The following is a 26382-nucleotide window of genomic DNA, read 5'->3' on the forward strand; positions in this document are numbered from 1 at the left end:
AGTGCTGAGGACCGCCCCCAGTGCTGCCAGAGAACTCATTTGCATACAGAAGAAAACCGGGATAACTACTGAACGGCGGCACAAAGAAGACATCTAAAGGTAGGAGAAACAAAAAGGTTTTTATTGATTGGATCCCTTTAAAGGCAAGGCTTCTTCCTCTTAACTAGAAGAGGTGAATCAGGAGGTGCCTTGTTTAGGAAATCTAAACTCCCATACACGTCGTCATAAATGTTCCCGGAAGGTTGAGAGACGTTGCTTTTGGTGGATGCTTAGATCCCATGCATGGCCTTATGCAAAACTGTGAATGAGCCCACACCCTAGGATGAAAGGTAACCTCGCACATGAATGGCCCCAGGATGCTCCACTGCTGACATGACACAGGACTCATGGTAGTGCTCACCTATTCTTCTCCAGACACTCCCAGATAGTCTGAAGGGGCTTCTTGAGAGGAAATAACTTTACCCCCAGTTCTCTGCAGTCCATTCCCTGTACTTCATGCAGAACGTCAGCCTGTCCTTGATGTGTTTCTTGGAGAAGTGGCTGCAGAATGATTGTCCAGAGAAGAAAAGTTGAGCACTACGATGAGTCCTGCGTCATGTCAGCAGCAGAGTATCCTGGGACGACTATTCATGCGTGGGGGTCACGATTTTGCCTAAGACCACCACCATGAATAACGAATGGGATCTAAACAGTTGGGATGAACTTCTCCCAACCCCCAGGAGCAATGTGATGATGAACAATCCTTTATCCAGCATAATGGAGTGCCATGTCACAAGGCAACAGTGACAAAATATTAAAATTATGGTTCCGTTCCCAGGAAACTTCCAAGATCTCAAGCCCATTGAAAATCCTTGGTCAAGCAGGTGGAGAAAAAAAAATACACAGAAATTGTGATAAACCCCAAGCACCGACTAGACAAAAACAGGTTGTCCTCGGTCAGGATTTGGCCCAGAACCCGAGACCCAGCATGTCCTAGTGAATTGCAGACGGCTTTCTGTATATACTGAGTCTTTATATAAACTTGTAGCTTTGTGAGAACCAAAATTTGTGTCGGTCTCGAAACCATGACGGGACATCACATAAATGTTTGCAGACTGCAGCTAAACCGTAGTCTGTTACGCAGGGCAACCAAAACAATTTTAACATTACGCTTTTGGAATAAAAGAAATGAATGAGCAAACACAACATTTTAGGCAGATTGAAGTCTGACAATATGAGATAGACACTACGAGACAGTACGCCGCATCTATACTGTCTACCGCTCATCCGCAACAAGGTGTTGGCACACAACCTTCCTCCTACTGTGTGCGGTCTTACACATCCTGCACGGTCTCTAAGCCATTCGGGCCGTAAAAGGGTTAACCAGCGTCAGCAATCCCCCTTTTTTTCCATGCAATGTGCAGCAGCGAGCATCTAAATGGTTCCTTTGCACCACCGACTGAAACATCTTGAATGCTCAAACTGTATTTTTATGAGCGTCTTGGGACACTAAATTTTAGTGGTCTATTAAATGCCAGCAATTTCATGCTGCCTTGCATAAAACAGCATTCACATATTAGGACTCGCTGGTTACATAGCTAGATTGTACTTTTTTTTTATTTTTTTTTTAACACGTACAAGATTAGTCGTTTCCATTAATAACATTATGCTTTGTTTCTCAGAAATACCTTTTTTTCCCATAAAAATGATGTAGGTATTATTTCTAAGAGAAAATCGGGTATTGTACACGACGCTCACTAAACCTTCTTGTGCTGAATGTTGGAAGCGGCGTGCTCCGTAGTTACAATAATGCATCCGCAGAATATCACTATGGCCGTCAGCAAGACCCGGGAACATTGGGATGGATAAACCAGGCGCTGCCACGGATTTGTCTTTACAAGAGGATCCTAAAGCTATGTTACACTGGTGATCCCGGGAATAGGATGGGACTGAACCCGCAAACCAGAAAAATCTTACCTGGCAGCGTTATCCTTTTCAGAAAGAAATCCAGCCCCACTGTTTGTTTGTACTGTTTTCCGAATGATTCCTGGGCAAACCGCATGGCCAGAGAGGTCTAAAAGGAAAAGTGTGAAATGTTCGTATTAAGGCAGCTCGGTACAGCTGGAAAAGAAATATATATAATGTGTTGAGCCTAATAGTAGTAGTAATAGTTGTACTAACAACAGTAATAACATTAGCAATGATAGTAGTAACAACAATAGTAATTGGTTTTAGTAATACTAGTCATAGAAGGGCAGTAGTAAGAAGAGTAGTAATAGACGCACAGCAATAATAATACAAGTGATGCTAACAGCACAACAAATAGTAATACCAGTAGTAGTAATAATAGAAGGAGTAGTAGATAAATAGCAGTACCAATAATAGCAATAGTAATAACCATATAAGCTGTAGTGATAACAATAGCAGTGTTCATAGTAATAATAGCAGTAGCTATAGGGGCGCAATGGTTGCAGTCACTACAAGCCCAAAACCCTGAGAGGGTCCCAAAGGACCATCTGCCACATAAAATATACTGCCATTCTAATTGGCACAAGTTAGGGAGGGGCCTAGTACAAATATAGCACTTGGGTTCAGGATCTACAAGTTCTCCTCTGGCATTAGTACCAGCAAAAGAAGTAACAGTATTAGGAATAGCAATAGTCGTAATAGTAGGTGGAACAGAAGAAAAAAACTGTAGTAATAGGAGAAAAAACAGTAGTAGTAAATGGAGAAGCAGCAGTAGTAATAGTAGAAATAAAAATAGCAATAGCAGAAGTAATAGCAATGGTAGTCATTGTAGTAGAAAAATCAGGCCCATAGTAATAGCAGAAGCAATAATGGTAGAAGTAAGAGGCAGTAGTAGTACTAGCAAAAGAAACAACAGTAGTAGTACTAATAGCAGTAGAAGTAAAAGAAACAGCAGAAGTAGTAGTAAAAATTGTTAAAAGGAGAATAAAGAGCAGCAGCAGTAATAGCAGAAGAAACAGCAGCAGTAGTGACTGTAGTAGTAGAAACAATGGAAGCAGCAGTGATAATAGCAGAAGAAATAACTGTAGTAGTAATTGTACAAGTAATAGTAGTGGTTTTAGAAGATGTAGTAATAAAGGTAGTAGCAGTGGTAGTAGTAATAGCAGTAATAGTAGTAGTAGTAATGAATGTTATATTTTGAAGCTGTTCTCCAGTGTCTACAAGTAACAATATATAAAAGGAAAGGTGTGAAATGTTGGCCTACAAACAGCTCTGAATGGCAGCAATATTAGTAGCATAAGGGCGGGTTCACACCAGCGCCCGATCTCCTTTTTTGCAGGTTTCTGTCTTCTGCCCGAGAAACCCATTCAAATTAATGGGTTTGGAATATGTCCGGCCGTGAGAGCCTGTGAGCGTTTTGTGCTGTCCGCGGCGAAACCGTGTTTTTTTTTTAACCGGACACAAAGTTGGACATGCAGGACTAAAAAAAAAAAAAAAAAAAAAAAAAAAAAAAAAAGCGGTTTTGCTGTGGACAGCACAAAAACGCTCACAAACGCGCACGGCTGGACACTGTCTGCCATGTTTCCTTTTCCTATCGGCAGAACACAGAAACCTGAAAGAAGAGGCCGTGGCGCAGGTGTGAACTCGGCCTAAAAAGAGTATTAATAAATAGTATTCGGGGTATATACAAAGTTTCACAGCTCTAGTCCCTTGCAGACCCTTGTCAGCCACAGCTCTCCTGAACGAGGATTGGCCTGGTAACCTATAAGCGATTCCATCAGTAGGTCGGGAGACAAGTGAGCAGCGAGTACAATTTTCAAGCTTAAAGAAACCTGCTTAAAGAGGACCTTTCACCACTTTTGGGCACATGCAGTGTTATATACTGCCAGAAAGCCGACAGTGCGCTGATTTCAGCGCACTGTCGGCTTTCCCGATCTGTGCCCGTTGTAAAGAGCTTACGGTGCCGGTACCGTAGTGCTCTATGGTCAGAAGGGCGTTTCTGACCATTAGCCAGAGACGTCCTTCTGCCTCGCGGCGCCAATCGCGCTGTGCTGTGGAGCGGGGAGGAACACCCCCCCTCCCTCTGCTCACAGCGCTCGTCCATAGACGAGTATTATCAGGAGCGGGAGGGGGGAGTTCCTCCCCGCTCCACTGTACAGCGTGATTGGCGCCGCGAGGCAGAAGGACATCTCTGGCTAATGGTCAGAAACGCCCTTCTGACCATAGAGCACTACGGTACCGGCACCGTAAGCTCTTTACACCGGGCACAGATCGGGAAAGCCGACAGTGCGCTGAAATCAGCGCACTGTCGGCTTTCTGGCAGTATATAACACTGCATGTGCCCAAAACTGGTGAAAGGTCCTCTTTAAGGAATTGAGAAAGTTTTTTTACGCAGTTTTTACCAAAAAACTGCATCACCTCCCATTCATTTCTAAGGGATTTGCAAGGCAGAATTCACCTGAAGATAGGTCATGACACTTCTTTTTATCTCTAAATGAAAAAAATAAAAAAAGCTGAAGGAAAAATCTACTACTAACTCCCATAGAAATGAATTGGAGGCAGATTCCATCCTGGCAATAATAATAGTAGTAGTGGTTACAGATAGGATCTATGTGTCACCTATAACACCATGTACCATGTACAGTCATGGCTGGAAATGTTGGCACCCATTAAATTAAAATTTTTCCAGAAAATGAAGTATTTCTCCCAAAAAATTATTCAAAGTTCACAGGTTTTGTTATGCACAGGTTTATTTCCTTTGTATGTATTGGAACAACACAAAAAAAACGGAGAAAAAAATAAGGCAAATTTGGCATAATTTCACACAAAAAAAAAAAAAAAAAATCGAAAAATGGGCCGGACAAAATTTTTGCCACCTTTTCAAAATTGTGGGTAAATAACTTTGCTTTAAACAAGTGATGCTTGTTCAAACTCAACTGTGGCAAGTAACAGGTGTGGGCAATATAAAAATCACACCAAAAACCAGATAAAAAGGAGAAAAGTTGCCTCAATTTTTGCTTTGTGTGTGCCACACTAAGCTTAGAGAACAGAAAGAGAAGAAGAAAACAGTTTGAGGACCTGAGAACCAAAAGTGTAGAAAAAGATCAACAATCTAAAAGTCCATCTCCAGAGAGATATAAAGGATACAAGTCCATCTCCAGAGATCTTGATGTTCCTTTGTCCACGGTGCCCAACACAATCAAGAAGTTTACAACCCATGGCACTGTAGCTAATCTCCTTGGACGTGGAGAGAAGAGAAAAATTGATGAAAGGTTGCAACGCAGGATAGTCTGGATGGTGGATAAGAAGCCCAAAATTCAAGCTGTCCTGCAGGCTCAGGGGGCATCGGTGTCAGTGCCAACTATCCTCCCATATTTTAATGAATAAAAAAAACACTATGGCAAGAGACCCAGGAGGACCCCACTGCTGACACAGAGACTGCAGTTTGCCAAAATGTACACGACTAAGCCAAAATTCTTCTGGATAAAACATCTTGTGGACAGACGAGACCAAGACAGAGCTTTTTGGTAAATCACATAATTCTAATATTTCCCAAAAATGGAATGAGGCCTACAAAGAAAAGAACACAGAACCAACAGTCACATATGGTGGAGGTCCAACATGTTTTGGGGTTGTTCTGCCACCTCTGGCACGGGGTGCATTGACGGTGTGCAAGAAATCATGAAATATCTGAAAATTACCAAAGGATTTTGGGTCTCAATGTAGAGTCTAGTGTCAGAAAGGTGGGTTTGCATCCTAGGTCATGGGGTCTTCTTGTATGACAATGACCCCAGACATACTTCAAAAATGGATGGAAACAAAGTGCTGGAGAGTACAGAAGCGGCCAGCAAAGAGTCCGGATCAAGATCCCATTGAACACCTGTGTCGAGAGATCTTAAACTTGCTGTTGGGAGAAGGCACCCCTCAAATATGAGAGACCCGGAGCAGTATGCAAAAAAAGAAGGGTCCAAAATTCCAGTTGAGAAGTTGAAGAAGCTTGTTGAGGTTATAGGAAGCAATTGATTTCAGTAATTTTTTCCAAAGGGTGTGCTTCCAAATATTAATTTTGTCTGGTCCATATTTTGGAGTTTTATGTGAAATTATATCACTTCTGGTGTTTTTTCCTCCAATTTTTGTATTCTTCCAATGCACACAAAGGAAATAAGCATGTGTATAACAAAACATATGTAATTGCAATGATATTCTGGGAGAAATACTTCATTTTCTGGAAAAAATGTCAAGGGTGTCAACACTTACGGCCATGACTGTATGTAGATCTGAAAATGAGCCGCCTCCATGGTGAACGTCCTGCTGATCCTCTGTGTCTGAGTCACTGTTATACAGCATGAGATCAGGCCGGACGCTGTGATGGGAGCAATGGTTTCCAGAACGCACCACTAGGGTTATCTACATATACCATGAATATGATTAAAACCAAATGTAAAGACAACCTTCCGGCAGAAGTGGCACTGCGCCACTTATTGGTCCTGCTTTCATGGTTTCCTTAGTTGCACAGATTATTGGCACAAATACTGCGATTGATCGCATCACGGAAACTGTCTGTGAGTCTACATCCACCTTCATGTCAGATCTAAGAGTCACCCTGTTTTTTAAAGGGCCAAATAGTACCAAAAATAAATAAATTAATTAATTAATAATTAATTTGATTAATTAAGCAAATCCGCTGCAAGATCGAGCAGGACACGGATTTTTTTTCTGTGTCCTGTTGCGATCTCTGCCTCCCTTTGAAAACAATGGGAGGCAGATTCGAGACAGAATCCGCCACGGATTCAGGGATGTAATCCGCTCTCAAATTCAAGGCAGATTCCTACATATGAACCTACCCTAAGGTTGCCTCAAATTCCTCTTCATCTTCCGCCTTGTGAACTTACCGTAAGGTTGAGGTCCCACGTTGCAGAAACACAACTTCTTTTGTTGCGGTTTCTTGAGCAAAATCCAGGAGTGGATTGAGAAGAAGGGAGAAGTGTAAGAACATCCGATATATTTCCCATTCCTTTTGTAGCCACTCTTGGCTTTGGCTCAAGAAACGCAGCAAAATCTGCAACATAAGAAGCTGCGTTTCTGTAATGTGGGGCCTCAACCTAAGAATCGATTAAGTTGTTAGGGAAGGCAATTCTAAGGCGATAAAGGAGACGTCCATCTCATTTGTTTCCAGCGTTTTAGCACCTCGTCTGTACACAAATCCCCAGGTTGTCTGTGCCAGGAGACTAAACATGACCCCGATATACAATCTACATATCACAAAGAGTCTATTTCAAAACCCACAAGAAGGTGTTACAGATCTTCTAGGTAGTAATAGGGATGAAGCTAAGACCAGGCTGTAATCGGATTACTCGCAGCTTACAGGTAGACCTTGAAACCGCGGCTTTATACAGTACGTGGAATAGGAAGATTGTAAAGGGAGAGGAACTGTGAAGAACATACGTGTAACATAGCTGATAAGCACATGTATGACCAACCTGGCAGCTCAGGGGTGCAGGTAGACGGGATCCTTATTATTTATTAATCTATTGTGCTTTCTTTTAGCACAAAACAGGCTCTAAAGTTGTCCCTAGTAATGTCATAAGGGTTTGGTCATACGATGAGGAATTCCTCATCATTTTCCAGCTGCGTCTCATTCAAGAAAAATCAGGATGGAACCTGCTGCTGATTTGGGGGATAATTCTTCCTAAAATCAGAGTTCCTACCTGTGAACGCTCTCTTAAGCTAGGTTCGCGCTAATGTTCTGCTTTCTGTCATTTAGGTCCAAAAGGGTAACAAAACAATGCCGACCTCTTCCGCTACCAGCAAACACCTGCAGACTCCATAGATTATATTTCAGAATGAAACCAGTGGCGAGGGAAGTCCTCCGTGCAGGTCTTCGCTCTCTGCCTATTTTAAGTGGAATCTGCAGTGGAGATTCCAACATAGATGTGACCCGAGCCTAAGATCCGTCCTGTATTTCCAGAATATACAGATATAGCAATTGCTAAAGAATTGGCTCACTTTGTAAATCATTTAAGGGGAGAATTCGCCTCAAAATCAGCTCTATACTCCTCCATGTGTACAGCCCCTTAGGGTCTATCCACAAAAGTTGGAATCGCTACACAGAAACGCATTTGCACCGGTTTCTCCATTCATTTGTATAGGAGTCCATGAACAGTCGAGTAGGCTTTGTCATCCATTTCCAAATCACCCAAAAAAGGTATCAACTACTGAAGACTATCAAGTTTTTTGGGGGGTTTTTATACTAGCTTTTACCCGCGACTTCGTCTGCGGTGATTTGAGAATTGGGCGGACACAGACGTGTGAAACTGTAAAAGTGCTTTAAAAAGTTTGGTGGGCTAGCAAATGTGATGTGATGTATTGTGTATGTCGTGATACAGACAATGTGATGTGTTGTATTGTGTATGTCGTGATACAGACAATGTGATGTGTTGTATTGTGTATGTCGTGATACAGACAATGTGATGTGTTGTATTGTGTCAGACAATGTGATGTGTTGTATTGTGTATGTCGTGATACAGACAATGTGATGTGTTATATAGTGGAAAGCTATATGTAAAATGTGAGTGAGTAGAGTGAGGGCTACTCCTGAGGTGACAGTAAGGAGTGTGCAGGCAGGAAATGCCAGGCAGTGTGTGTGAGTGTGTATGTAGTGATACAGACAATGTGATGTGTTGTGTATGTAGTGATACAGACAATGTGATGTGTTGTGTATGTAGTGATACAGACAATGTGATGTGTTATGTGAGTGAGTAGAGTGAGGGCTACTCCTGAGGTGACAGTAAGGAGTGTGCAGGCAGGTTGAGGCAGGAAATGCCAGGCAGTGTGTGTGAGTCTATAGATGGGGCTAGGAGTCCTGCATTTGTGAGTCTCCTGCTAGGAAGCCATGTTGTTTAGTGGCACCAAAAGTAGCCTGTGACTCAATCCTAAGGGAAAACTATGTTTGTGGAAAATTGCACGCAAATCCGTCCAGGCGTTTTAGCGTGATTGAGGAACAAACATCCAAACTCACAAACATCCAAACACACAAACTTTCACACTTATAATATTAGTAGGATTCCAAACAAGAGAATAAGATCAGGCATGTACGGCCATTACGGTTGAGCCGATCTTGAGATTTCAGGATCATTTTTAAAATCCTATTTTCGATCAATTTCCAGCCGATCCCAATCACAATTGCGAAATTTGCTCAATCGCTGATCGGGATCCGATCTTTTACGATCCCTCAACCCTAATGTTAGCTACTGGCTCATCATTGTGGGAAGTAACCTCTGACCTCAATCCCACCGGAAAAGATCAGGATCGGAATTCTGATCGCGATCGTGAAATTTGCTCGATTGCCGATCGGAATCCGATCTTTTCCGATCGCTCAACCCTAACGGCCATCCCTCCTTTCACTGTGGCCACAAAACAGGGGTCAGAAGACCATTCTTGAGATAGATAGGTAGATAGATAGATAGATAGATAGATAGATAGATAGATAGATAAAATAGATAGAAATGGCTTAGATAGATAGATAGATAGATAGATAGATAGATAGATAGATAGATAGATAGATAGATAGATAGATTAGTATTTATGGCATATCCCTATAGCTCTGGAATACATAAGACAGCAGTTTGTCATCCTGAGTTCTATCGTCTATATAAATACAATACCAAGTACAGCTGCTATACAATGTACATGGTATGTAAGCTGATCAGTGTGGGTGCCGGGTGTTGGACCACCACTGCTCTTTGACCGACTCAGGTTTCTATGAATTTCCATCACATTTTGCAGCACATACTTTTTGGTTATTTCACTAATAATATCAAACATTACATTTTTTGTAATAAAGTCGGCATTTTCTCAAAAAGCAACCTATTCCCTGAGCATAGGATTAATACGGCAAGAGTTACGAGTCTCTGAGCAGAAGTCTACCTTATCCGCGGTTTTAATTAAACCACAAATCAGATCACAAATGGTTGGGTTTGCTCCCATAATATCAAATTTGCAGGATTAAAATGCTGGAAACTCCAGTTATCATCCATCAGAGGATCATAAAACTGCACAAGTCTATGAGTATGATTAACAGCAAGTGAAGGGTAAAGCTCTCCCGGTGTTGTCAATGAAACAGACCATGACTAAGATGGAGGATGCCAGCCACTACATTACAACTGGAAATATTTTATGGATGCAAAACCAACGCCAAGCCCCAGAACTCCCAGGTGATCCAGAACGGTCAGCCCCAGCTGCACAGGAAGGGTTGGGAGCTACTTAAAGGGGATTTCCAACCTCAAAAGCAATGTTTATATTCATAACTAGAGATGAGCGAGTACTATTCGAAACGGCCGTTTCAAATAGCACGCACCCATAGGAATGAATGGACGCTTCCATTCATTCCTATGGGTGCGTGCTATTCGAAACGGCCGTTTCGAATAGTACTTGCTCATCTCTATTCATAACCTATCCACAATGTGTGATCTGTTGGGCTCTGACACCAGGACCCTGCATAGATCTGCGGATACGGCTGCCTCTGGACACTGGAAGTGGATGGGAAGAGGAAGCATCTCTGCGTTGGGAATCACCAAAACGCCCCTTTAACCATTTCATAACCAGATCATATTCCCTGCTCCATTTTCAGGTTTTTGGTTCAAGCAGTTTTTTGAAAGCTCTAACTTTTTATTTTTCATTTCAATTGATCAAATTATATTTATTTTTTGGGGGGTGATACATACGGCTTTACTTTGTCATTTTTCTTTTGCTTTTTTTAGTAAATATCAGGGAAAATGTAAAAAAATAAAAATATTGAAAACTAATTAAAAAATAGTTATCTGTTAGAGCAATTTCTGTGTAGGTGACACACAGTTTTGTGCCACTAGGAGTAGGATTATTATTATTATTTTACTTTCTCCGGCCTAGTTCACACGGGGTTCCGCGTGAACACATTCCGTCACAGCTGCCATGACGGGACGGGTCACGGGTTTCCATTCCAAATTAGGCCCAAATGAATGGGCCTAGTCCGGAGGGTGCCGCCGGGGCTGAATGAGCCGCAGAATCCACCTGCAGAAAGGGCAGCTCGCTTCTTTTTTCCGTGAGCGGCAACAAACCGCTAGTGGTCTACATAGACCTCTATTGTGAGGGGGAGGATTCTGAGGTGGATTCAGTGTCAAAATCCCCCCCCTCCCTCTTGCCCCGTGTGAACAAGCCCTTCTTCTGCCTTATTTATTATAAAAAAAAATTCTTTGAGGACATTATAAGTTTATATTTTTTGTCTTTCTGATTTTCCCTGTATCTGAGGATGATACATTAGCCCTAGTTACAGGAGGGAACACATTCTTCTAGCACAGGTACTTCTTTGAAGAGATGAACAACTGTTGTCTGAACATATATGGTCAACAAGTGATCGGCAATCGGAGAACTATGGCCAGAAAATACCTGAAGGACATATCGTATATACTCGAGTATAAGCTGACCTGAATATAAGCCGAGGCCCCTAATTTTACTACAAAAAAAAAAACTGGGAAAACTTATTGACTCGAATATAAGCCTGGGGGGGGGGGGGGATGCAGCAGCTCCTGGAAAATTTCAAAAATTAAAATGGTTGAAGTTTTTGGGTGCAGTAGATGCTGGGTTCTGGGGAAGGGGAGGGGGTGTTTTGGTTGTCTGTCTGCCCCTTCCCTGACCTTGAGGACTGGGGTTCTTTTCCCCCCCACTTGGAATTCAGCCTGGCTGAATATAGGGGATCTGCAGTGCTCCTATTAACCCCTTCCCGACGGAACAGGAGCACTGCAGATCCCCTATATTCAGTAGACCGGGCACTTTCAGACACAGGGATACCTAATGTGTATGTGTTTCACAGTCTTTTTCTACTTTTATATGTATTCTAGGGAAAGGAGAGATTTAGAACTTTTATTTACTTTATTTTTTTATTATATATTTTTTTTTTTTTCACTATTTTATGCGAGATTCTATACAATACTATTGCGGCTAGTCATAGACCCACCACCCACAAAAAAAAATATTTTTTTTTTTTTTTTTTTTTTGCTTGACTCCAGTATAAGCCGAGGGGGGCTTTTTGAGCACAAAAACTGTGGTGAAAAAAAAAACTCGAGTATATACGGTACGTTGAAGATGATAAAAATGAATATACAGAAAGTGAAATTCAATAAATATATATATATATATATATATATATATATATATATATATAAACACATAATTAAAACAGATGAATATAAAGGTCTAAAATAAAGGGCTTAAAGTGCTTTCACATCATTGTAATTTAGTTTACAGCATGTGCCTGGAAAACATCCGACATATGCAGGAGGCTGCATTATTTCTAGGGGGTTGATAGAGATGGCTGTCCCAGCAGTCCCATACCCCATAAAAGTGAACGGAACGGTAGCCATGTACGTGCACAACCTCTCCATTCACACTGAGCATTCAGGGTAACTTTCGAGACCCCATTCTACTGATCGCTGAAGATCATGGCGATCAGAACCCCATCGATCTGACTATCCTGTGGTTAGATGTCTGTTTGGGCACAGCAGTGGGACTCAATAGCAAGATATGGAAAATCAATAAATAATTTGGTAAAATGCCTATACAAAAACAAATAGCAAAAAAACAAAAACAAAAAAAAACAACACAATTTGTTGTAACAAAACAGATTACTATACAAAAAGGTGGCATTATGGTTAATATATACACATGAATGGGCAAATAAGTGGCACAGAATTTGCAAATATTAACTATTTAAGGCATATCTTGCTGATACGGCTTAAAATCTGATCACAGGGTCCAGAGCCCAACACTTACAAGAATAAACTAAATAAAAAAACCGTAGGTGAGGGCACCCTTCCAACGTATCAGGGAGCCTGCACACGGAGTAAACGCTCTGCTCATTCTGAGCGTAAACTTGTTCAGAGTGGGCAGCGTTAAAACAGATCCCATTGATTTCTATGGGTGCCGGCATACGCGCGTATCACATTGAAAGCAATAGGTAAAAAAAAAAACTTATTGACTCGAATATAAGCCTGGGGGGGGGGGGGATGCAGCAGCTCCTGGAAAATTTCAAAAATTAAAATGGTTGAAGTTTTTGGGTGCAGTAGATGCTGGGTTCTGGGGAAGGGGAGGGGGTGTTTTGGTTGTCTGTCTGCCCCTTCCCTGACCTTGAGGACTGGGGTTCTTTTCCCCCCCACTTGGAATTCAGCCTGGCTGAATATAGGGGATCTGCAGTGCTCCTATTAACCCCTTCCCGACGGAACAGGAGCACTGCAGATCCCCTATATTCAGTAGACCGGGCACTTTCAGACACAGGGATACCTAATGTGTATGTGTTTCACAGTCTTTTTCTACTTTTATATGTATTCTAGGGAAAGGAGAGATTTAGAACTTTTATTTACTTTATTTTTTTATTATATATTTTTTTTTTTTTCACTATTTTATGCGAGATTCTATACAATACTATTGCGGCTAGTCATAGACCCACCACCCACAAAAAAAAATATTTTTTTTTTTTTTTTTTTTTTGCTTGACTCCAGTATAAGCCGAGGGGGGCTTTTTGAGCACAAAAACTGTGGTGAAAAAAAAAACTCGAGTATATACGGTACGTTGAAGATGATAAAAATGAATATACAGAAAGTGAAATTCAATAAATATATATATATATATATATATATATATATATATATAAACACATAATTAAAACAGATGAATATAAAGGTCTAAAATAAAGGGCTTAAAGTGCTTTCACATCATTGTAATTTAGTTTACAGCATGTGCCTGGAAAACATCCGACATATGCAGGAGGCTGCATTATTTCTAGGGGGTTGATAGAGATGGCTGTCCCAGCAGTCCCATACCCCATAAAAGTGAACGGAACGGTAGCCATGTACGTGCACAACCTCTCCATTCACACTGAGCATTCAGGGTAACTTTCGAGACCCCATTCTACTGATCGCTGAAGATCATGGCGATCAGAACCCCATCGATCTGACTATCCTGTGGTTAGATGTCTGTTTGGGCACAGCAGTGGGACTCAATAGCAAGATATGGAAAATCAATAAATAATTTGGTAAAATGCCTATACAAAAACAAATAGCAAAAAAACAAAAACAAAAAAAAACAACACAATTTGTTGTAACAAAACAGATTACTATACAAAAAGGTGGCATTATGGTTAATATATACACATGAATGGGCAAATAAGTGGCACAGAATTTGCAAATATTAACTATTTAAGGCATATCTTGCTGATACGGCTTAAAATCTGATCACAGGGTCCAGAGCCCAACACTTACAAGAATAAACTAAATAAAAAAACCGTAGGTGAGGGCACCCTTCCAACGTATCAGGGAGCCTGCACACGGAGTAAACGCTCTGCTCATTCTGAGCGTAAACTTGTTCAGAGTGGGCAGCGTTAAAACAGATCCCATTGATTTCTATGGGTGCCGGCATACGCGCGTATCACATTGAAAGCAATAGGTAAAAAAAAAAAAAGGAAAAAAAGGCTCCCATTGATTTCAATGGGTAGTGCGCATATGACGGCACCCATAGAAATCAATGGGATCTGTTTTAACGCCACTCACTCTGAACGAGTTTACATTCAGAATGAGTGGAGTGTTTACTCCGTGTGAAGACTCCCTTACTGGAAAAAGGAACCATCGATGTGGAGTTCAGGATTGGTTGTGGTTCTGTCAGTTCTGTTGCCTGAACCCTGCACATTTATTAACCCCCGCACGTTTCTGCATTAATCTGATCTAAAACTACATCAGATTTTCACACACTACTAAAAGTAGAGTTAACTAAGATTTCCGTGTTTTCAGTGGGACGACAATAAGATGTGGGTTGGCAATTTGATTCGGTTAAAGAACATGAAGTTTGATCTTCACAATATATGTTGGTGGCACAAACAAAGGAGATTCCTGAGGACCTTCAAAGAAGAGTCGTTGATGCTCACCAGATTGGAAAAAGTTACATAACCATCTCTAAAGAGTCTGGATTCCCACGAACCACAGTCAGACTGGGAAATATTTATTATGCCTTGTGTGGCAATTTTTTATTTTTTTTTTGCCAGCCCAACTTTCCCGAAAAAGGTGTGTGGCAAAGGCCGGCAGGGGTTAGGGCCACTGTAAGGTATGTCAGAAATCGGGCGTAAACCATTGGGAAAATGTACGCCAGGTAAAATGGAGTTGTGTGAATTAGCCCATAGTATAGCAGAAAGCTGCAGACCGTTTCATTACGCGGTGATAAAGCCGTGTTTCCATAAGCTTGGACAACCACTGTAACTTTGCACTTACTTTCCACAGTTTGTTATGGCCGCAGCTAATAGAAAGTTGCGTGCTGAGAGGAAGAAAACGATTTTAATTTAACAAAGCAATAAATTGGTGTGAAATAACTCTCTTCAACTTCTGTACAAATGAGCTTTTCTTCTTTTTAACTTCTTTCACAGGGAAGACTGCCAAATTCTTCAAGGAGATTATCATGGAAAATGGCAAAATTGTCATCAACTCTTGTGAAGTCACCAGATCTGAGAATAGGTTTACCACATTGCCAAAGGAAAATGTACAGTTTGCTGGATGTAAAATGAAAGACTTGGAGCCAAATGTTTCGAGGTTCTTCTTTTCCATGGCAAGACGTCCTACTGTATCTCTGAAGATTGTTGTACTGAGTTCACTGTGATTTTCACCTCTGCATTACACTTGTAGCCTGCCAAAAATGTAACCTCTAACACCCAACAATCGAGGCGTTCGTCTGCCAAAACGTTCCACGGCTAAAAAGAAAACTTAGGTGACTTACAATTAACTTACTATTTCTGTTCCTTTAAGGAGATGTCACCTATAGGGGCACAGGTAAACATGAACCGGGGGGGGGGGGGGGGATCTCCGTTTATCCATAAGGTGTCATATAGCAAGAACTCAAATAATGTTGGCTTTGTGGATGGTCAAAGGGTGGGAATAAGTCAATTTTTTTCCTAAAGGGGATCTGTCATCAGAGACAGCAGATCAACCCAGCCCTGCAGATAGATAGGTTACGGTCACCAGAACCCAGGATATCACCCCAGCCCTGCAGATAGATAGGTTACGGTCACCAGAACCCAGGATATCACCTCAGCTCTGCAGATAGATAGGTTAGGGTCACCAGCACCCAGGATATCGCCTCAGCCCTGCAGATAGATAGGTTAGTGTCACCAGAACCAGCATATCAGCCAGCCCTGCAGATAGATAGGTTAGGGTCACCAGAACCCAGCATATCACCCCAGCTCTGCAGATAGATAGGTTAGGGTCACCAGAACCCAGCATATCACCCCAGCTCTGCAGATAGATAGGTTAGGGTCACCAGCACCCAGGATATCATCTCAGCCCTGCAGATAGATAGGTTAGGGTCACCAGCACCCAGGATATCATCTCAGCCCTGCAGATAGATAGGTTAGGGTCACCAGCACCCAGGATATCATCTCAGCCCTGCAGATAGATAGGTTAGGGTCACCAGAACCCAGCATATCACCCCAGCTCTGCAGATAGTTAGGTTAGGGTCACCAGCACCCAGGATATCATCTCAGCCCTGCAGATAGATAGGTTAGGGTCACCAGAACCCAGCATATCACCCCAGCTCTGCAGATAGTTAGGTTAGTGTCACCAGCACCCAGGATATCATCTCAGCCCTGCAGATAGATAGGTTAGTATCACCAGAACCAGCATATCACCCCAGCCCTGCAGATAGATAGGTGTCACCTGAATCACACAGTGTTTTCCCCTTGTGAATCGCTGCCTCCATTGCTGAAGGATTTACAATTTTTGTAAATAGGATCTTTGGAGGAATGAGGGAGTTGTCATAGCTCCAAAGAGGTAAGCAGCAACGCCCTAACTGCGGCAAAGACCAGTTTGCAAGTTGACAAAAATGGCGATATCTTCAGCAAAAGAGACAGCAATTCACAAGGAGGAAAACACTGATTCAGATGAACCTAACCTATCTGCGGGACTCAGTGTATACACAGCCAAACTCCTTTTCAAAGGGGTTGTTTGACAACAGACAAAGCCATAAAAATTACAAACGAAACATTACTTACCTGTTACCCTTCGTTCATATCTGCGTTGTATTCCATTTGGGGAGTCTGCATGGGGACCCCCTGAACAGAATACCAAATGCAATTGCAAGTGGTGTGCAGTAAAAGCTCATGGACCGAATAGACTATAATGGGGTCCGTGTGCTTGCCGTGTGCTGCCCACACAAATCATGCGGACAGGAAAGTAGATTGTGAATTAATTTCCTGTCCACATGATCCGTGCGCAGATCTGGCAGCAAGCACATGGACCCCATTATAGTCTATGCAGTCTATGTGCTGTCACTGGCACAGCGCTTGCAGTTGCGTTCGGTATTCTGTTCAGGGGGGTCCTCATGCAGACTCCCCAAACGGAATAACAACACAGATGTGAACGAGGCCTTAGATCCCCCACAGTCCCAGGGTCACCACTCTGGTCCTCCCCACCAATGTTTACAAGGACGAATTATAATTCTCTAACTATAACTGATGAAAAAAATGACAAAAGTGAGATTCCCACTATTCCTGAGAACGGGGGTTTGTGAATTCAGCTGTTGGCTGAACGTAGGTGTGAAAATCCTCTAATATACTGCGGTTGTCATCCTGGAGTAATAATGGAAGTTTCTTGCAGTCATGTGGGATACGGACATCACTCCTTACATTGTCTGGACAGTATAATGTTGCCTATAAACATTTATGTGTATATATATATATATATATATATATATATATATATATATATATATATGCTTTAACAGTCCAGTCACATTCGCTGCGAGACGTGCAGGAGGAGAGGGGATGTTGTGATGATGGTCACTGGGATGTTGAGCCATGCCGACTCCAGTGCCATGGCCAGCTGTGCTAGGTTACGCGGTTGAGCATCCACAGCACGAACAACCTGATCGAGGTGGGCCCACAGATTCTCGATTGGGTTCAAGTCCGGGGAATTTGTTGGCCAAGGGAGTACGGTAAACTCATCCTGGTGCTCCTCGAACCACGCACGTACACTGCAAGCTTTATGACACGTGGCATTGTCCTGCTGGTACATGCCATCATCCTGAGGAAAACCATTTCGCATCTAGGGATGAACATGGTCCGCAAGGATAGATGCATACTTGTGTTGATCTGACAACTTTCATGGGACTGGATGACCTCCTAACATATATGGTGTTCTCCAGGCTCTTCAACAGCAGATGTCGAATTAGGAGAGGGTTGAGCTGCTGGATTTCAATAGCCAACCATGTACATGTTTGGGAATGATCGGGAGAGATAGAGGGCATCCCATTGAGTGTGCATGGCCAGCCTTACTGAATGAAGTGGCCGGGTACAGCTGGTGACATCGCCAACCAGCATCTGCCCACTCACTCAGAGTCCCCCAGACTGAGTAACGTTACCCAGACATTTGTGTGCATTGTTTTTTCCGCAGTCTTTTCATGAGTCAGGAAACACCATGAAACCCTGAGCCAGTGAAAACATGGCTGTCACATACACTGACACATAAGCTCACTTTCATATTAATATATTATGTGCACAGAACGGACGTCCTATCAAATATTAATACCCTGACAAAGCTGCCATGCATGGCTTCAGTGCCCACACTATGTCCACACCAAAGCCTCAACATCCAAACTAATCCATAGGAAAACCCTTCACGCACCGAAAAAGAAACTCGCTTTACTAAAGGTCTCAAACGTTTGCAAATCTGCAGCAGACAGAAACAGGAAGGTGGCTTTAAAGGGATCCTGTCAGCCAAGGGCATAACTTAAAGGGATTATACAGTTTCAGGCAAATATTGTTTGCATAATAAAAAGATGGACAATTTCCTAATATACTTTCTGTATCAATTCATCACTGTATTCTAGATCTCTGCTCACTATCTTCATTCTCCTTATTCTAGAGGATAAAAATCAGTCCATGGCCACGTGCTATACAGCCCACGGCCACGTGCTATACAGACCACGGTCATGTCCCCACAAAATACAAGGTCTTGTAAAGCTACATTGAAACAAAATGCAAAAAGTTATGAAATCAGGAATGCAGAAAGAGGAAAAAGTTACTGGTTTAAAGCTAAAACGTGTTAGATGTCTAAGAGGTTAAAATGTTCCCCATCCCTTGTTGGTGTCCCCCACATAGTAATAATACCACTTTTTGGGCCACAGCCTCCCCACTACAAGCTACTGACTAATTTTCACTTTTCTGGCAGTGGAAGGCTGTGTATCATAAATCTTCTTGCTCCAGTGCATCAGAGGGCAGAGTTAATATACTTAGGCTGGGCTTCTGGGCCTGGCTGAAGCTGTGCCCCCTGCAATCCCTATAGTTACGTCAACGCTGTCAGTTCCCGGGTTGGCATTGTTTCATCACGTCTAATGGGATATGTCTGATACACTATGGAACATAATAACTATGTGGTATATTGATTTTCTATTTTATTGGTATTTTTTGGAGGGTCAAATATCAATTACTGATTCGCTGGATATATTATACAGGTGTAACATAATAATTATTTTAGGCAGGCCAATGTATGGACTGTAGTAATGTAGCTATTGATGATGTGACTGTTATAGTTTGAGGCTCCGTTGTGTCATTTTTGTGCCTTTTTTCCCCCATTCACTATACAGGATATTGTGGGAAGGCTTCTGTAATCCTAGAGGTTTCGGCAACCTGGGGTCTAACGCTAAGGGCTCATTCACACGGGGCAAGAGTGGGTGGATTTTGACGCCAAATCCACGTCAGAATCCGCCCCCTCACAATAGAGGTCAAAGTAGACCGCTAGCTTCTTTTTTTCTGTGAGCGGTATGTTCCCTCCCACGGAAAAAAGAAGCGAGCTGCCCTTTCACCAGGCGGATTCTGCGGCTGATTCAGCCCTGCCGTCCACCTCACAGTAGCACCCTCCAGATTAGGCCCATTCATTTGGGCCTACTCCGAAGCGGGAAGCCGCGACAGTCGCATTTTGGTCCTATTCTGACGCAGCTTCCCGCGTCAGAATGAGGAACAAAATACGCGGTCCCTATTCCTGTATGAACGGAGCCTTAGGCTGTATTCACACAGAGTAACGCCAGGTGTTTTTTGCACATAGCGCCGCGTTTACGCCGCGTATACGCCGCGTTAACGCCGGGCAACGCCAACGCTAAATAGCGCGGCGTTAACGCGGCGCTATGTGCAAAAAACACACAAAAAACGCCTGGCGTTACTCTGTGTGAATACAGCCTTAAAGTCCCATACACATTACAGAAAAAGCGGCCCAACATACTGACCATCTTATCTATAAGACAATAGTGGACTAAAGCAGATATTTAAAGGGATCCTGTCATTTAAACTCAATTTTTTCTCGTTGATACGTGGGAATAGCCTTAAGAAAGGCTATTCTTCTCCTACCCTCCTTCTCCGCACCGCCGTTTGCTTGAAATCCCGTTTTTTGTCGGTATGCAAATGAGTTCTCTCGCAGCACTGGGGGCGGTCCCCAATGCTGAGAGAGAACTCTCTCCAGCACCGCCTCCATCTTGTTCAGGAACGAGGTCTTCTTCGCTTCTTCTTCCGGGGGTTGGCTTCAAACTTCATGCCCACAGGCCACAAGAAAATGGTCCCTTACACAGTATTGTGCTGTGAGAGAACTCATTTGCGTACCAGCGAAAAACGGGATTTTAACCAAACGGCGGGGCGGAGAAGACATCGAAAGGTAGGAGACTAACAGCCTTTCTTAAGGCTATTGCGACGTGTCAACTAGAAAAAAAAAAAAAGATTTTTAATGGTAGAATCCCTTTAAATATTATTTTCTTATGACAGGATATCATATGGGTGCAGTCTGGCTCTCAGGACCCTGTGCATTAGTTGTTTGTGTCCTCACATACAGGGAACAAACTATATAGAGGAGAGACCCTGCCATACAGTTTGTATACGTAGATACTGGCAGTGTATGCCAATGGTGGTGTATGCCAGTATCATGTATTACATATTTTCCATGGTGTAGTATAAAGTATGTAATACATGATACTAGACCTTGTGTATGCCTAAGTGGTTGTGGTATGGTAAAAGTGAAAGATGATACTGGGCACAGAGTACACGGAGGACTTTCTATGGCACAGTATACAGTATGCAATACATGATACAGGACCTTGTGTATGCCACAGTGGTTGTAGTATGGTAAATGTGAAAGATTATACTGTATAGTACAGCGAAGAGGGTCCTGGGCACCCAGTATATCCCCACTGTATATAGGGAGGTCGATATGTGGTAATTACTATGTATTCTATCTAATACAAAGCACTAAGTATATGGAAGACTGTGCTGGGCACGGGGTATGTGTAAGTTGAGACAGGGCAAGGATAATCCTGATAAAGTAAATATGACAGTGGGCACAGAGTATACTGGGATAAGGCCTGGCACGGTCTGTGCAGGAAACTATATTATATACTGTGCATGCCAATATACAGTGTTCTGTACACAGTATATATGGAGGATGATAGTGGGCACAGAGTATACTGAGGACAGAACAGGGCAGAAAGTATGTGAGAACTGATATTGGGCATTGCTTGTGACAAGGATGGTCCTGGCAAAGTAAATATGATAGTGGGCACACAGTATACCGGGATAAGGCCTGGCATAGTCTATACAGGAAACTATATTATATACTGTGCATGCCAAGGAGTGTTCTGGGCACAGTATATATGGAGGGATGACAGTGGGCACACAGTATACCGGGATAAGGCCTGGCACAGTCTGTGCAGGAAACTATATTATATACTGTGCATGCCAATATACAGTGTTCTGTATACAGTATATATGGAGGATGATAGTGGGCACACAGTATACTGAGGGCATACAAAGGGCACAAGGTATATACAAGACGCTGCTGGGTACAGAGATAGACTGTAGTAGCATTACCGTATGCAGAGGATGGCAGTAGGCCTGCAGAGCCTGGACATGGTGGCCCAGAGTACATAAGTGCTAATGTATACACAGAATACAGTCTATAGACATAGCGGGGGCACTGACCTTCCCACACGCTCCATCCCCTAGTATGACTAGTTTCAGCTGCCGGTCCTGGCTCTCCTCCTCCGAGTCAGACATGTCGCCCGCACTAGACGGCTGCAGGATTATGGCACCGGATTTACAGCAGCGCTAAGCAACCGGACGCCATGTTCACCCGGAGCCTGTCACTGGCTGAAGCTCCGGCACAAACCATGTCCAAGGCCGGGGGGAGAGAATGGACGCGCAAGACACAGTTCACTTGTACTCGGACCGGCGTCATGCACACAGTATGAGACCTAACACTTCTGCTTATTCTTCTATCTGTTTCTCATACACGGTATTACTTGTGATTATGGCGGTGTGAAGGGGCCGTGAACCGGAAAACTACCCCTGTGGTTAGTGAAGTGGTCCCGTCCCGTTAGTGACGGCGCTCGGTTACTAAGGTGAATAAGGGAGGTTAGAGATACAGAGAGAGCCTGGCAACTGCGGCATGGCCGGGGGGAGACCGGGTATAGGGTATAATACAGGGAGAGCCTGGGAACTGCGGCATGGCCGGGGGGAGCCTGGTACCTGGGGCATGGCCGGGGGGAGCCTGGTACCTGGGGCATGGCCGGGGGGAGCCTGGTACCTGGGGGCATGGCCGGGGGGAGCCTGGTACCTGGGGGCATGGCCGGGGGGAGCCTGGTACCTGGGGGCATGGCCGGGGGGAGCCTGGTACCTGGGGCATGGCCGGGGGGAGCCTGGTACCTGGGGGCATGGCCGGGGGGAGACCGGGTATAGGGTATAATACAGGGAGAGCCTGGGAACTGCGGCATGGCCGGGGGGAGCCTGGTACCTGGGGGCATGGCCGGGGGGAGCCTGGTACCTGGGGCATGGCCGGGGGGAGCCTGGTACCTGGGGGCATGGCCGGGGGGAGACCGGGTATAGGGTATAATACAGGGAGAGCCTGGGAACTGCGGCATGGCCGGGGGGAGCCTGGTACCTGGGGGCATGGCCGGGGGGAGACCGGGTATAGGGTATAATACAGGGAGAGCCTGGCAACTGCGGCATGGCCGGGGGGAGACCGGGTATAGTGTATAATACAGGGAGAGCCTGGGAACTGCGGCATGGCCGGGGGGAGCCTGGTACCTGGGGGCATGGCCGGGGGGAGACCGGGTATAGTGTATAATACAAGGAGCCTGGCAACTGCGGCATGGCCGGGGGGAGGCCTAGTATAGTGTATAATACAGGGAGCCTGGCAACTGAGGCATGGCCGGGGGGAGCCTGGTACCTGGGGGCATGGCCGGGGGGAGACCTGGTATAGTGTATAATACAAGGAGCCTGGCAACTGCGGCATGGCTGGGGGGAGACCGGGTATAGTGTATAATACAAGGAGCCTGGCAACTGAGGCATGGCCGGGAGGAGGCCTAGTATAGTGTATAATACAGGGAACCTGGGGCATGGCCGGGGGGAGCCTGGTACCTGGGGTCATGGCCGGGGGGAGCCTGGTACCTGGGGCATGGTCGGGGGGAGCCTGGTATAGTGTATAATACAGGGAGCCTGGCAACTGAGGCATGGCCGGGGGGAGCCTGGTACCTGGGGCATGGTCGGGGGGAACCTGGGGCATGGCCGGGGGGAGCCTGGTACCTGGGGCATGGCCGGGGGGAACCTGGGGCATGGTCGGGGGGAGCCTGGTACCTGGGGGCATGGCCGGGGGAGCCTGGTATAGTGTATAATACAAGGAGCCTGGCAACTGGGGCATGGCCGGGGGGAGGCCTAGTATAGTGTATAATACAGGGAGCCTGGCAACTGGGGCATGGCCGGGGGGAGGCCTAGTATAGTGTATAATACAGGGAGCCTGGCAACTGAGGCATGGCCGGGGGGAGCCTAGTACCTGGGGGCATGGCTGGGGGGAGCCTGGTACCTGGGGCATGGCCGGGGGGAGCCTGGTACCTGGGGGCATGGCCGGGGGGAGACCTGGTATAGTGTATAATACAGGGAGCCTGGGGCATGGCCGGGGGGAGCCTGGTACCTGGGGGCATGGCCGGGGGGGAGACCTGGTATAGTGTATAATATAAGGAGCCTGGCAACTGAGGCATGGCCGGGAGGAGGCCTAGTATAGTGTATAATACAGGGAGCCTGGCAACTGAGGCATGGCCGGGGGGAGCCTGGTACCTGGGGGCATGGCTGGGGGGAGCCTGGTACCTGGGGCATGGCCGGGGGGAGCCTGGTACCTGGGGGCATGGCCGGGGGGAGACCTGGTATAGTGTATAATACAGGGAGCCTGGTACCTGGGGCATGGCCGGGGGGAGCCTGATACCTGGGTGCATGGCCGGGGGGAGACCTGGTATAGTGTATAATACAAGGAGCCTGGCAACTGAGGCATGGCCGGGAGGAGGCCTAGTATAGTGTATAATACAGGGAGCCTGGCAACTGAGGCATGGCCGGGAGGAGGCCTAGTATAGTGTATAATACAGGGAGCCTGGTACCTGGGGCATGGCCGGGGGGAGCCTGGGGCATGGTCGGGGGGAGCCTGGTACCTGGGGGCATGGTCGGGGGGAGCCTGGTACCTGGGGCATGGTCGGGGGGAGCCTGGTATAGTGTATAATACAGGGAGCCTGGCAACTGAGGCATGGCCGGGGGGAGCCTGGTACCTGGGGCATGGTCGGGGGGAGCCTGGTACCTGGGGCATGGCCGGGGGGAGCCTGGTACCTGGGGCATGGCGGGGGGGAGCCTGGTACCTGGGGCATGGCCGGGGGGAGCCTGGTACCTGGGGCATGGTCGGGGGGAGCCTGGTACCTGGGGCATGGCCCGGGGGAGCCTGGTATAGTGTATAATACAAGGAGCCTGGCAACTGGGGCATGGCCGGGGGAGGCCTAGTATAGTGTATAATACAGGGAGCCTGGCTACTGGGGCATGGCCGGGGGGAGGCCTAGTATAGTGTATAATACAGGGAGCCTGGCAACTGAGGCATGGCCGGGGGGAGCCTGGTACCTGGGGCATGGCCGGGGGGAGCCTGGGGCATGGCCGGGGGGAGCCTGGTACCTGGGGCATGGTCGGAGGGAGCCTGGTACCTGGGGGCATGGCCGGGGGGAGACCGGGTATAGTGTATAATACAAGGAGCCTGGCAACTGCGGCATGGCCGGGGGGAGGCCTAGTATAGTGTATAATACAGGGAGCCTGGCAACTGAGGCATGGCCGGGGGGAGCCTGGTACCTGGGGGCATGGCCGGGGGGAGACCTGGTATAGTGTATAATACAAGGAGCCTGGCAACTGCGGCATGGCTGGGGGGAGACCGGGTATAGTGTATAATACAAGGAGCCTGGCAACTGAGGCATGGCCGGGAGGAGGCCTAGTATAGTGTATAATACAGGGAACCTGGGGCATGGCCGGGGGGAGCCTGGTACCTGGGGTCATGGCCGGGGGGAGCCTGGTACCTGGGGCATGGTCGGGGGGAGCCTGGTATAGTGTATAATACAGGGAGCCTGGCAACTGAGGCATGGCCGGGGGGAGCCTGGTACCTGGGGCATGGTCGGGGGGAACCTGGGGCATGGCCGGGGGGAGCCTGGTACCTGGGGCATGGCCGGGGGGAACCTGGGGCATGGTCGGGGGGAGCCTGGTACCTGGGGGCATGGCCGGGGGAGCCTGGTATAGTGTATAATACAAGGAGCCTGGCAACTGGGGCATGGCCGGGGGGAGGCCTAGTATAGTGTATAATACAGGGAGCCTGGCAACTGGGGCATGGCCGGGGGGAGGCCTAGTATAGTGTATAATACAGGGAGCCTGGCAACTGAGGCATGGCCGGGGGGAGCCTAGTACCTGGGGGCATGGCTGGGGGGAGCCTGGTACCTGGGGCATGGCCGGGGGGAGCCTGGTACCTGGGGGCATGGCCGGGGGGAGACCTGGTATAGTGTATAATACAGGGAGCCTGGGGCATGGCCGGGGGGAGCCTGGTACCTGGGGGCATGGCCGGGGGGGAGACCTGGTATAGTGTATAATATAAGGAGCCTGGCAACTGAGGCATGGCCGGGAGGAGGCCTAGTATAGTGTATAATACAGGGAGCCTGGCAACTGAGGCATGGCCGGGGGGAGCCTGGTACCTGGGGGCATGGCTGGGGGGAGCCTGGTACCTGGGGCATGGCCGGGGGGAGCCTGGTACCTGGGGGCATGGCCGGGGGGAGACCTGGTATAGTGTATAATACAGGGAGCCTGGTACCTGGGGCATGGCCGGGGGGAGCCTGATACCTGGGTGCATGGCCGGGGGGAGACCTGGTATAGTGTATAATACAAGGAGCCTGGCAACTGAGGCATGGCCGGGAGGAGGCCTAGTATAGTGTATAATACAGGGAGCCTGGCAACTGAGGCATGGCCGGGAGGAGGCCTAGTATAGTGTATAATACAGGGAGCCTGGTACCTGGGGCATGGCCGGGGGGAGCCTGGGGCATGGTCGGGGGGAG

At 46.1% G+C, this 26382-nt stretch overlaps 1 protein-coding gene across 2 annotated transcripts in view; it reads right to left on the bottom strand.

The window, feature by feature from the left end:
• The window catches only part of RAB28 (RAB28, member RAS oncogene family), a 99486-nt gene extending 77351 nt beyond the window's left edge, over positions 1-22135 (bottom strand). For both annotated transcript variants that reach the window (XM_075260929.1, XM_075260923.1), the window contains exons 1-2: positions 21971-22135; positions 1957-2053 (exon numbers count right to left, since the gene is read on the bottom strand). In XM_075260929.1, coding sequence (XP_075117030.1) covers positions 1957-2053; positions 21971-22045 — 172 coding nt within the window. In that variant the 5' untranslated portion in view covers positions 22046-22135. The remainder of the gene's footprint in view (positions 1-1956; positions 2054-21970) is intronic.
• Positions 22136-26382: the final 4247 nt, after the last annotated feature.

Source organism: Leptodactylus fuscus, chromosome 1 (genome assembly GCF_031893055.1).
Source record: "Leptodactylus fuscus isolate aLepFus1 chromosome 1, aLepFus1.hap2, whole genome shotgun sequence".
Taxonomy (NCBI): domain Eukaryota; kingdom Metazoa; phylum Chordata; class Amphibia; order Anura; family Leptodactylidae; genus Leptodactylus; species Leptodactylus fuscus.